Source organism: Myiozetetes cayanensis, unplaced genomic scaffold, assembly GCF_022539395.1.
Source record: "Myiozetetes cayanensis isolate MyiCay16 unplaced genomic scaffold, myiCay2020 scf6-25, whole genome shotgun sequence".
Taxonomy (NCBI): domain Eukaryota; kingdom Metazoa; phylum Chordata; class Aves; order Passeriformes; family Tyrannidae; genus Myiozetetes; species Myiozetetes cayanensis.
Genome location: NW_026087853.1, coordinates 35,303,524 through 35,315,886, shown reverse-complemented (window position 1 = coordinate 35,315,886; position 12,363 = coordinate 35,303,524). Strand labels below are relative to the sequence as shown.

The 12,363-nt window shown below is 33.6% G+C and overlaps 1 protein-coding gene across 1 annotated transcript in view; it reads right to left on the bottom strand.

The window, feature by feature from the left end:
- Positions 1 to 12,363, bottom strand: part of TTBK2 (tau tubulin kinase 2) — an 86,305-nt gene that overhangs the window by 59,269 nt on the left and 14,673 nt on the right. The window contains exons 2-3 of the mRNA XM_050335507.1: positions 5,774 to 5,933; positions 2,367 to 2,514 (exon numbers count right to left, since the gene is read on the bottom strand). Coding sequence (XP_050191464.1) covers positions 2,367 to 2,514; positions 5,774 to 5,842 — 217 coding nt within the window. The 5' untranslated portion in view covers positions 5,843 to 5,933. The remainder of the gene's footprint in view (positions 1 to 2,366; positions 2,515 to 5,773; positions 5,934 to 12,363) is intronic.

The window sequence follows — 12,363 nt, the reverse complement described above, 5'->3', positions numbered from 1 at the left end:
CATACATAAATACATACACACACTCGCCAAAAAGGGATAGAAGAACAAGATAAAAGTTGTTCTCAGAGGATGTACTCCATTAGAAGGTTGTTACAAAAATATCCTAAAAGACCTGTTTACAATTTCACCTGTTCTGAATTAAAAGAAATTGTCAAAACCAAGACATTTCTATATGGTAAATGAAGCATTTAACAAAAAAATATTCTTCAAGAAACAATTATAACATTGTTTTATACTGCCCATTTTCATCCATTTTTCTTGATTTTCTCTATGCTTCTAATTTTTAGGTTTTCCACACTGAAAACTTGGGAAGGTAAAGAAATTACTGGAAATGGCTCCTAGGAGCAAAGATTTTACGTAAAACATAAAATGGTTTCTACCATAATCTTATTTAATAAAAATCCTTTAAGTATGGATAAAAATAGGTGCATGTAAGAATAAAGTTCTCTATCTGTGCCAACTACAAATCTCAATATATGCAAAAGCTTCACCTTTGTCCTGTCTCTTCCCTGTAGTTGCTTTCCTGATCATCTACAATATTTCCTATCTTAAACCAGAGTAGTAACAGCGTTAAGTGTGGAACTTCTACAGCGATGACTAAATGTCACTTCTAATGGTATTATCGTGAGAGCACTAACTTTTTAATGTTTTTTAACTGTGCAAGAGAATAAAAAGTTATAAAAACTAAGAAATAATCATATTTAGATTGTTTACTCAGAAGAAAGGTTGTCAAAAGAGCTCCTTCAAAAGATCTCATACAAAAATTGAGTTTCAGTTATATAAAAGCTTCTAATTATTGTTTGCTCAAAGAAATAATATCGAGAAAACAAATAACTGAAATATTTATTCAGCTTATATTTCATGTGGATTATTTGTCTCAGTGGATCTGTTGTTCAGGTGTTTCATTGTTCTGTTATTTTTATCTTGGCAACATTTACTATGGTTCAACAGAACCAAAGACTCTTCTGCAGGAAGACTTGGGTTGCTAAAGGAATTAGAATGTTCTTATCAGTCTTCCTTTGGGAGTATAACTTCTGAAAGGTCCTACAGCAATTATTCACATATCAGTATTTTATTATTTCAGCAAATATTTTTTTTTCAAAAGTATTTCAAAAGGTCAACAAGTTTTTACTAAGAAAAAATCATTTTTCTAACATCTTAACTCAAAATCAACTATTTTTTACAGTAGAAAGTTATCATGCACTCCAGTTACACAGTCAGATATAACGTCATATTTTTATAAATACATTGGCATTGTAGTGCTACCAAAGTCCAATATTTTCTTTCAGACCTACTATTTTCCTCATTGCTTCAGCTATTTGTAAAAATAGAATCAAGCTCATGTGTGCAAAAAAAAAAAAAAAGAAAAATTAATTCAGAGCATTTAAAAACTCTGGAATTACAGAGTATTGGTTATTCAAAACTCACTATCTTTAAAATAATTTCTTTCAAGAACGCTGATAGATGTTTTCTAATTTTAAAATTGGCAATACTGAAATTTACTACTCATCTGTGGACAAGAAACTCTAAAATTCAAACAAAACTAAAATGCAGTCCTTAAATCTCTTTGCTCAGCTATACAATACTAGATGTTTTTTGTGAAATCCTTTAAACAGACAAACGTAGGAGCAGTTTGTTAACATTATAACATGTGACACGCTTGCCTCTTGAATCTATAGAGGCTGTCAATTTCTGCTGCAGTGTGACCTTTACAGCACATTAGGCAGCACCATATGTCATCCAGATTTTGTTTTATTCAAACTAAGAGTTTGGGAAAATTGGGCTGCTGACAGGAACACATGTATTATTCAAAATCTTCCAGATTAAAACCAAAAGATTTTAAAGAAAGAGTCTCCCTTTAAGCTTTCTTTCAACAATCTTGTGTTGTGAAAAGCAAGGAAGAGAAGCCATTGCATATTTCTCAGTATTGATAGCTTCAGACATTGAAGTATTTAAAGGTATATAAAAAGTGACTATTCAAATTCTGACTCGAGGAACTGATCCATAAAAGTGTTTCAGGATTTTACATGTCAGTATTTTTTTCCTACCAGTTAGAGTACTTTCAAGTTGGAGATTATGTTTGTTCATGGTTTTATTGTTTTGGGTTTTTTTAAATATGTTTCCCATTTTGACACCAGAATTCTTCATTTTATTTTCATGTCATCCCAAATCAAAGAAAAATTTAATTGTAGTAAGACTTTCATAATCTGAAAGAGCTTCTATTCCACTTGTTATAACCATTTAGGAGTAACCTGCACAATATGAGAAATATTTGCTCAAACTATGACTAAATAAGAGATTATAATGATTTTTTAAAGAAGATACACTGACATTCTACTTCTGGCATATCCAAGGTACAGCCTTACCTTGCAGCTTTTTCAACACAGCTACTTCCATTTTCAGTACTTGCTTTGGCTGCTGAGCTGATTCGACCTTTAGTGCAACATTTTCCCGAGTAAGCAAGTCCAGTGCATCGTAAATTTCTCCAAATCCTCCACCTCCTATTTTCCTCAACTATATTGTGGGGGGGTGGGGGAAGAAAGAACAAAAATATATTTTAAAAAGAGGGGAGAAGAAAAGAAACAAAACATCAATTCTTCTTTGTACTGCCTCTCATACTGCAAACACAGTTGTATTGCAAATAGATTTTAAAGTAATATCCTTCAGTACAGTATAAAAGAGCTACTCTGAATAATCTACAAAGGTATGGCTAACCACAGTTTGGAAGAGAACACACCTGATCTCTATCTGCACTAAACTCCCTGTATGTAATACAATAGAAGAGTGCACTAGTATTCCCAGCATGAATCTGAGCTGTCAGTATGCTGAATAAAGTCTTTCCTCAAATAGTCACATACTACCCAGAGACCTTCAAATACAAGTGCACTGTGACATTTTTAAAATATGCCATCTTTTTCACTTTTCAGAAATGCACACACTGAATACTAAAGTTATACAAGTTCTTGGACTCCTCAAAAGAGACAGTATTTTGTATTATATGAAGTAACTTAGAAAAAATAGCTACATCAATAAATTATATGAAATGACTAAGATTATCTTTGAATATACATTTCAAACGTTACTCGCATTTGAATGGTTCACCAATAACATTCTTATTAACAAACATACTAAAGAAACTCCCAGCACTGAAAGTTTCATCTGTGCTAGGAGAGGTAAAAAAATGCTCATGGCACACTAATTAGTTTGCACTACATTTAGAGTAAATATTACTAGTCGTGTTTTCACTCTGCTTTAAGTGTTCACAGGGAACAGACACTTGTCTGGGTTTTGGTATCAAAAATGTCAACGTTATTTCATGAAATGCTTTTATATGGCTATCTCCCCCATAGCTAACATTCTAAAACTGATAAAATAAAAAAGGAGACAGAAAGAAATTACCCTAAGACTGACATGTTTTTCTAAATGTCATTTGAAAACATATAGTTGCTAACCTAACTTTAAATGGCTACACTGTACTAAATGTCATCTAAACATTCTGAGGTTCTAGAGAGCAGCAATATGCTGACCTATCTTCAGATTCTGAAAATAAATCTAATGTCTCCTAATCCAGACAATCAGATAGTTGGCTGAGAAATACCTCCTTTAAAATACCCTAGGCCCCTACTCATATTGTTTACCTGCCTTTTTCATTGCATGGGATTTTTGTTCTGTATTATTACAATTATACTCAGTATTTCATCATGCACGTTCTGTCCTGAGGATCTTCCACCATTGCAAACAACAGCTATTTCAGTTCTTAAGATAAGGAAAATACGGTCCAAGATATGTAGCATTATCTGCATTACTCACTTCTGGACAATTCACTGCCAGTTTTAAAACAGGATACACAGCATACCACATTTTCAGACCTACAGAACTAACCGACCTAAATATTTCCTTCTAGTGCACACTAACTGCTAGCAAATGCACTCTCCTCCACAGGCTATTTCCTTTCTCTGAAGCAGGGTAACATGCATCCTACCAACCCAGGCTTAAGCTCAATTCTCTTTAATCTACATCTTTAAAGAATCCAGGTTGAACGCTATAACAATGACAAAACATGAGAAATAGTAACCTTTCAAGTCCCGTGAAATACTCAGTATACCTTGGTTACATTCACATGTATTTAATATATGCAGAGTGTTAGTCCTTACAGAAAGGAAAGAGATCTGTCATCTAAATACTGGGAAAAACAGCTAGTTTTAACAGGATTACATATATGCATACACATTTTAAAAAAATTTCTATGTTATCAACGTATATCTCTCAAGGACGTAGTTTTGTAACTAATTTGGCCATTTTAAGTCTACACTTTTCTGTTCCACCTCTTGGTCTGGTAATACCCTTATCCTGACTGAGCTATGAGCTATTAATAGGGCTTCAACAATTAAACACAGGAATTGATCTGACTATAGTTTTCAGCATAAGTTACCCACAGGAAATATTTGGCTCTCTTCTACCTGTAATACTTGAACTGGAAAACATGTAAGAGAAAATGTACAGTCACATGAGATGAACTATATCCTACTCTCAACATTTTCCAGAAGACATCTATCTCATCATCAGTCTACCTTACACTGGAAAGAAAATAAACCTGAAGAAAACAGAACTTACATTTGCACACCTCAGACAACTGAGTAGTTTTGTGGATGATAATAAATTAGTATGCTGGTATCTATTTATTAATGGTATTTTATTCTACTTGATCTGATTCAAGACTACGCTTTCAGTTTTTCCTTCAATGCAGTTTTAAGATGAAATATATGAAGGTATTTTACAAATACTTATATTCCAGAGACAGCTCTTTAGGTTCTATTTACACTAAAGGAAATATAAAGGTTTCCTAGACAAAGCTATGGGCTTCCTGCCTATTTAAAAGGAAGACAGAACACAAGACAGTTGAAATTATTTTCTCTATATGAAGTTGAAATGAATGATGAATCTGTATCTTATATGTTCATTCTTACAGTATAAATAAAATCTTGATATGGGAGTAATATAAAGCAAAGATGTTGTAAGTGATTCAGAATCCATTCACAGCCTACTAGACACACAGAGATACTCCCAATGCTCTATTGTGAACTGTGTGTTTTTTGTTTTCCTTTTTTTTTTCATTTTAAGCAAAAAAAAAAAAATAAAGTCATCAGGGGAATGGAGAAGAAACTATGAGAACTCAGCCTGTCTTCCCCATCAAACATAGCTTCAAATGGATACTATTTCCCTCAAGATGAAAATCAAGGATATGAAGACCAAAAGGAAACAGAGCTATGTACTGTAAAGCCAATGCTGGCACACAGTCAAATGAATATCAATCAGCCAGCAATAAATCTATGATACAAAATCCAACAGATAAAAGGAAGAGCAGCAAGGTCCTGAAAGATCTTTCTATAAAGCAGTAACATGTCTCACAAACTTACTAGTTTCAGGGCGGTGTCTGACTGATCTCCAAAATGGAGTGACATAATCACTGCCTGACTAGATTCAATATACTAACAGGATTCTTCTAATTGTGCTCTGAACAGGCACTAAATCGGGATTTAAGAGCTTCCCTAGGTACTTACCAGGAAAAAAAATAACCCACCTTAAATCCGCATAGCTTCTTCTCAAAGTAGGATGAGAGAAACAAGTGGCTTTAAAGCACATTCACCATTTAATGTAAGTATTAGGCAAAATACATCGCACAAGAGTTTTCGAACCAATTTCAAAGCACAATCTAATTCTTTTTAAAAACATGTTTTAAAGAAGACGAAGAATTGCAAGAAGGCATACTCACCACCTTCCATCGTTCTTTGACCAATATTCCCACACTGAGGATATCGGGCTGCTCCCCTCCTCCACTCATTGCAACCTCCTGAGGTGATGGAGCTGCTATGCGAAGTGTGTGGCAATAGAAACCATCCAGATCCTAGGAGTGGCTTCCATTTAACCAGTCACTGCAGAAACAGAGCAGAACATGGGATTTCAGTGATTACCAGAACAACAGGAAATACAGAAAAAGTTGTGTTTCTCATCCAGCCCCTTAACTAGTTTTTGTATCCCGTAGTGTCCTATGTTGAAATTCTAGACCAACAGCTTCCAGTACAGAAAGAAGTTTTTTACCTGCTCTCTCTCAAACCTCCAATGCCAATCTCAAAATGGAACAAACAAATATAAACATTTTCACAATTATAATCTATAAGCAGTTTCAAACTGCTGCACAGATAATTGCATTTAAACTTAATTTTAATAACAACTTTTTAAAATGTAATTACTCACTAAATAGTTGTTTAATTAATTAATAGTAATATATAATAAGCTTAAAAAAACACCAAAAATTATATTAAAAATAGATACTTCAATCAGGATTGCACTGCACACAGATTACTCCACATTTTACAATGTGTTTTACATAGCTAGGATTACTTATGATTAAATACATTTAAGTACAATTTTGTTGATTTATGTCAGGCTATAAATAGGTACAGGAAAAAAACTTTTCTTCAGTAATTTTGACAAAGTTTATTTTTTTAATTTTCTGGTTTCAGTCACCATTGCAAAATTGAATTTTACACAGCACTATAAAAATTTATATTTTTGAGATTAATATATCCATGACGGTTCCCATCAGCAACTTTTCTACCACCAATTAAAAGTTTATGTCAATTGTTTGAAGCTTTTCTAGAATAGCACTTTTTTATTACACTGGTATAATTATACAAATGTAAACCTTTGTATAAGTTCTCTTATCCAAAGACAATACTCTTCAAAAAGGGTATTTGTTTTCAATTTATTTCTATCATTTTCAAAATAGCATAAACTGCAAGTGAACAATTGTTTTCTTCCTGAATCAACACAAAACTAATATGCAAAATTGGTAAAACCATTCTGATTTAAATGAGCAGTATGGCCTTCCCTGTGGCTAAATGCCAAGTTTACTACTGGCCTAAATTATGCTTTTTTTTTAAAAAACACTCTGCTGCTTAAACGACTTAGCTTTTAAGACAGACATTTGTTTGACATGATAGTAACTGTGTGGGGGGTCATATTCTTTCATATTTCTTTTTCATATTATATTTATGTCTCTTTGCTCAATTGTACATTCTAATATTTAAACCAACTCCAAACAAAACAGATCCCTCAGAACAAAAATTAATCTGGATTAGCTGAAGATCTAAATTTATACCAAATTAGAGTGGATTACATCCCTGTAAAGGAGTGCTCCTTCAGATACGTAGCCTGAGTTGGTTTAATTCAAACAAATGAAGGGAAAGCAAATTAAGATTGTGTATTCTGGGTAACAGCATCCATCCCACAATTTAATCAAGTTAAACTAAACCAATTTAAATTCTACCAGTGCTAGTAAATCCTCCCCTGCAGATAAGGTCAAAAATCCATAAATGACCATAGTTCTTTTTTGCAAACACCCTTAACATTACTAACCACTGAGCACAGTTACTGCCCTTTCCAACAGAATTATCATAACGCAGTCAAGAACTAAATAAGCCAAAGACAAAATGAAATGGTACTAATGAAGGGGAAAAGGTCTATTTCCAAAATTACATGCTTACAGCACATAGTCATTTTTCCATTTACTCAAACATTTGCTTCTCTTTCTTCCACCAGCCAGTTACATCAAAGTAAATGGTGGTCTTTACCAAACAAATTGTTCACTCCTGTTCACAGTCATTTTAGAGTTTTTTGTTAATACTGCTATCAGCCTTGATACGTTTGTTTTTTTTTAATACATTTCAAATTACAATTTATCATCACAGCTCTGACAAACATTTCTAGAGTAATTCATTCATGGAGCTTATTAAGAGAGCATCAGCAACAGGGCCCGGAGTGCAAAGGTATAACACAAATATCCACATAAATATTCCATATTTTAAGAATTGTCAAAGAAGTATTACCATATGTAACATCTGCATGGCCAGAGTAACAAAATCTTCATTTATACACAAATCCTCAACCCTATTCCAATACACTGATTCCTCATTATATCATCCTATATCATTACAAGGCAATAACATCTATTCTATATCATCAGTAACTGGTATTCAAAGCAACAAAACACCAGGACCCAATAAATTGTCAAGCACAGGAGGTAAAATTTGTCTCCTGAGCCTTGGAAGACAAAGTACTAAACTCCTCCTAAAGCTTAATAATCAAGGGCATGCATTATTTTACTTGAAAAAGTGAACGTTTCACAAATATGTTGAGGTCAATTTGAAGAATCCTGTTTTCATCAAGACCCCTAATAAAGCAGCAGGAGGTCTCAGTGACAAATTTGAAGGTCAGAAAGCTTGAAATTTTCCCAAACTTTTGACTGATCAGGCCACATAACTTCACCCCCTTCAGTGAATTAGCACACACTAATTTACCGTAATAGTCCAAATAATGAATAGTCCCCTAACTTCACTGGTAACATGTCCACTATATTCCTTCCCTCATAATAAGCATAACTTGCTTTGCTTTGAGGTTGAATATGTCTAATTGTAGGTTTTTTATCAATGAACTTGGTTACAGTTTTGGTAACCAAATTCCATTCCCAGTAATTTCACCTCATTTAAACATCTAAACGTATTTTTTTAACCTCCTCTAAATTAATAAATTAAGCTTTAAGCCTTCCTTCCTATCCCATAGGTCTTTTATGTGGTTCTCCTTTGAAAACCCTCTCCTTGCTCCACATTATTCTTGTGGTATGGTCAGCAACACTGAGTTAGACATAAATGCTGAATTACACTCTATCTTTCCAATACCTAGTATGGAGAAAAGATGTTTTTTTATTAATTTGCAAGAGCAGTCTTATTTCTCTAATTTAAGTCTGGAACTGCTTTATACTTTTGCTAAATCACACCTTTATCATACTTTTTACACCTCCATGCTTACACTCAGGCACTGTTGCAAGCACATGGTTTCTATAAACCATTTGTTATTCACAATCTGATCTAGACAGTTTCCATGCTCTGATGTGTTGTCTAATGACCTTAACACTGTGTAACTGAAAATCTGTGAGTTATTGATGTACTGCAGTGGATAAATATCTTCACGTTCCTTACCTAAAAACAGATAACACATATTCTAGTAAGTGCAATCTAGGTTATGATCCCCTTCTCCAAATTTACGTGGAAAAAAAAAAAGGGCATTATTAGAGAGGACTACATTCAAGGGACAGACATAGATATGCATTCTTTGGAGGTGGTGCTCAGGTCAAGATTGAAACTGAAATTTCTCTGAATTTGGAATGATTTAAATTCAGACTGACCCTTTCCAAATTCCAGATGAAATAATGGCTCATAAAAGTACATATAGTTCCATTTGTATAACTGAAACATTTTGCTTTCAGCACAGCTCTTTAACAGCCTACAATGCTGTTAAACAATTTAGGAAAGCTCCAGTATGTTCTGTATTCCACTGAAGCAGATGAATAATTAATGGTATACGGTTAAGGTGCAAGTTTTCCCTTACTCATTCAGCAGATGAATCCTTGAGTAGTGCAGTTTTAAAGGTGGTAGTACAGTTATTTTCAGCACAATGAGCACTTCTTTATAATTCCCCTAAAAAAGTAACAGTCATTTTAATTGCAACATGTCTCATAAAATTCTGTATTTGTTAACTCATCAGTTGCTTTACCAGATCAGTTTATCACTTCAGAAGAACTTTTGAAGATACCAGCATTGCTACAATTAAAAGCAATTAGCCCTGTGTCAAATTTATTTCCAGATGACAGGTCATGGAGTAACTAGGACAACACAATGAGGATAGACTGTTCCATAACATAAGCCTGAGAACTGATCATTGTATAATATAAGAACAGGTAAAGAAGTATTAGTACTAATATCCAGAATACACTACCAACAGCATCCATTACTTAAAACTCTTCTATCCACTCAACTGATTTTAATTACACATCAGCCCCACAAAAGACTTCTTTAATTTATCCCAAACAAGTACAGTAAGAGATTATATGTTAGTAGAAAGCAATAGTGCAAAACTTGCAGAAAAAAAAAAAGAAGTCAATTTTGTAATAGCTGATTCTAGCTCAGCAAGCAAAGACAATCTTTTCATGTCATTTGCATGTGTGTATATAGTTTCTTTAGAGACAGCCCTAGACTGAAGCCAATCTCTGCTTACCAGCCATCACACATGTTTAAATTCAGATCTAAGGTTGAGAATGTAGCACAGACAACTTTGGCTGAATGGATGTCCTGTAAGTTCCAGGACAAAGCAAGTAAGCACAGAAGATTAAGTCTGTTCCATATAAAGGATTACATGTCCTCTTACCTCTACTATGGAATAATATCAACCTTTTACTATTAGGAACTCTCTGTGCTTGTTAGGAGCTCTATCTGCCTGCCTTCAGTTCACTTAAGAAACTAGTAAATTAACTGGAATCTACCTAAGATGGTTTCCCCTTCTGTACTTTCTACTTTTGAGCAGAACTTAAGGAACAAATAAAATATTAACAGCTCAGCATAACAAGAAAATCAGGGCAGGCAAAGTTCAAAGGTCCTAATTCCATCACATTTATGATAAAGTACAGTGTCTTAGAAATGCTAAGAGCATGTTGAAATTGTAAATTCCAAGGCCAGAAATTAATTGTGTCTATTTGAACACCCAAACTAGAAAGCTATCTTACAAACAAACCTGAATATCTTCTAAATACATCAATTAAAAGCTGGGGTTTTGAAAATCATCATTCACCACATCGATAAGAAAACAAATTTAAGACCTTGACTCAAATTTCCAACTTTACTGGTTGTGAAGAAAATCTTTTTAAAAACTCAACACATTACCAATACCATTTTAGGTTTTCCTTTCTCAAGCTCTTGGGTGCCAAAATACTCATCACCACTTGCAGATTCCAGGTGTGAAAAGCTCCCAGCTGTCTTGTGTGCTATTGCCAAAGAGTCTACATTTCCTTCTGGCAACTTCTGCAATTACAGCTATGTTGTTATTACAAAAGTGGCAATATTTTCGCGGTTTGAAGGCAGAGTTAAAAATACAACGTTTAGTTTCAAGCCTTATTTTAAAAAGACATATTTCAAGCTACCACACTATTTGCAATTTGCAAAAGAATTCACTACCAAAATGTTGCAAAAACCCAAGTGAGGCAAGTTTATCAGAGGATTGTATTTTCTTTCACCAAATGCACTAACACACGTGGCAAATCCCTACAAGTTTGAGGCACACAAACCCCTCTTCAAGTCCAAGGTAGAATTAACACCTTTAAAATTAAATTGAACTTGAAAGCATTTGCACTGAAGTAAACTTCAATGTTTCTTGATCAAATCAACCGACATAAAGGGTACTCAATACCTTGCCATAAAGAAAGGAAAGCATCTTTATGTGCATGACAGGGAATGACTAGATGTTTATGACTCCTATCAGAAACACAGAATGCAATTTATTACCCACAGAAAATCAGAAAATTTTGCTCAGGGAAAATTAGAACTAGTCATAAGTCAAAAACCCTATTTAATCCATGATATTTTTCAGATGTGCGACTTAATGTCCTAATTTGATCTGTCGCACAATTGCACAAAGACTTATGTCAGAAAAAGAGAAAGAATGGAAGTTAGCTGTGAGGGACAGGGAAAGGCTGGGCTACTGTGGTGCTTTCAAGTCAAATTCAACCTCAGATGCAGAGCCTTTAATTCTAACGTGGAAGCCTAACCCTTTGGAGAGGTTAACTTCATTCCAGATAACATTGTATTATTCTCAATTTCCCCCCTCAATTCAGACTGAGTTCCAAATCAAAAAGAGCCTCATGAAATGTTATTAATTACTCCAAAATTAATTTTAAAACCCTAATAGTGTCATTTGTGAAAAAGAAAAAAAAAAAAAAGCTGTATTTCTGTGTCTTAGATTTACTATAAGCATTACGGTATCTACAACAAACTTAAGTGGAACTAGAAGTAGGGATTTTTGCTATAAGAATTTGGTTTAGCTGTCAAAAGTCTTTTCCAAATAAACAAATTTTGCAAATGAAAACTCAGTTTGGCAATGACCTAAATTATACAGTGTTACAATAACTATTTTTCAAGATCCATTTCAAATTTTCATTGTAAAAAAGTGATATTGAAGTGTGGTTTTAAAGAAAGGCAGTTTGAAGTCAAAGAATTAAGGTATTTTAAACAGTGGCATAGTATTATAATATCAATCTACTTATAGTCTAGATTTATCAGCAAAAATAAAATCTTTATTTCCAGTTTTCTGAAGTGTTGGAATAATCAGTCATCTTCTTAGGATAAAAAAGAGTATCAACAGCTTACCATCAAAATCACTAACTACATACAAAGGAATAACATAAATTGTTCCTTTAAGATGGTCTGAACTATTGCTCTTTCCACTAATACTATTTCTATTTTTTTCATAAATCCA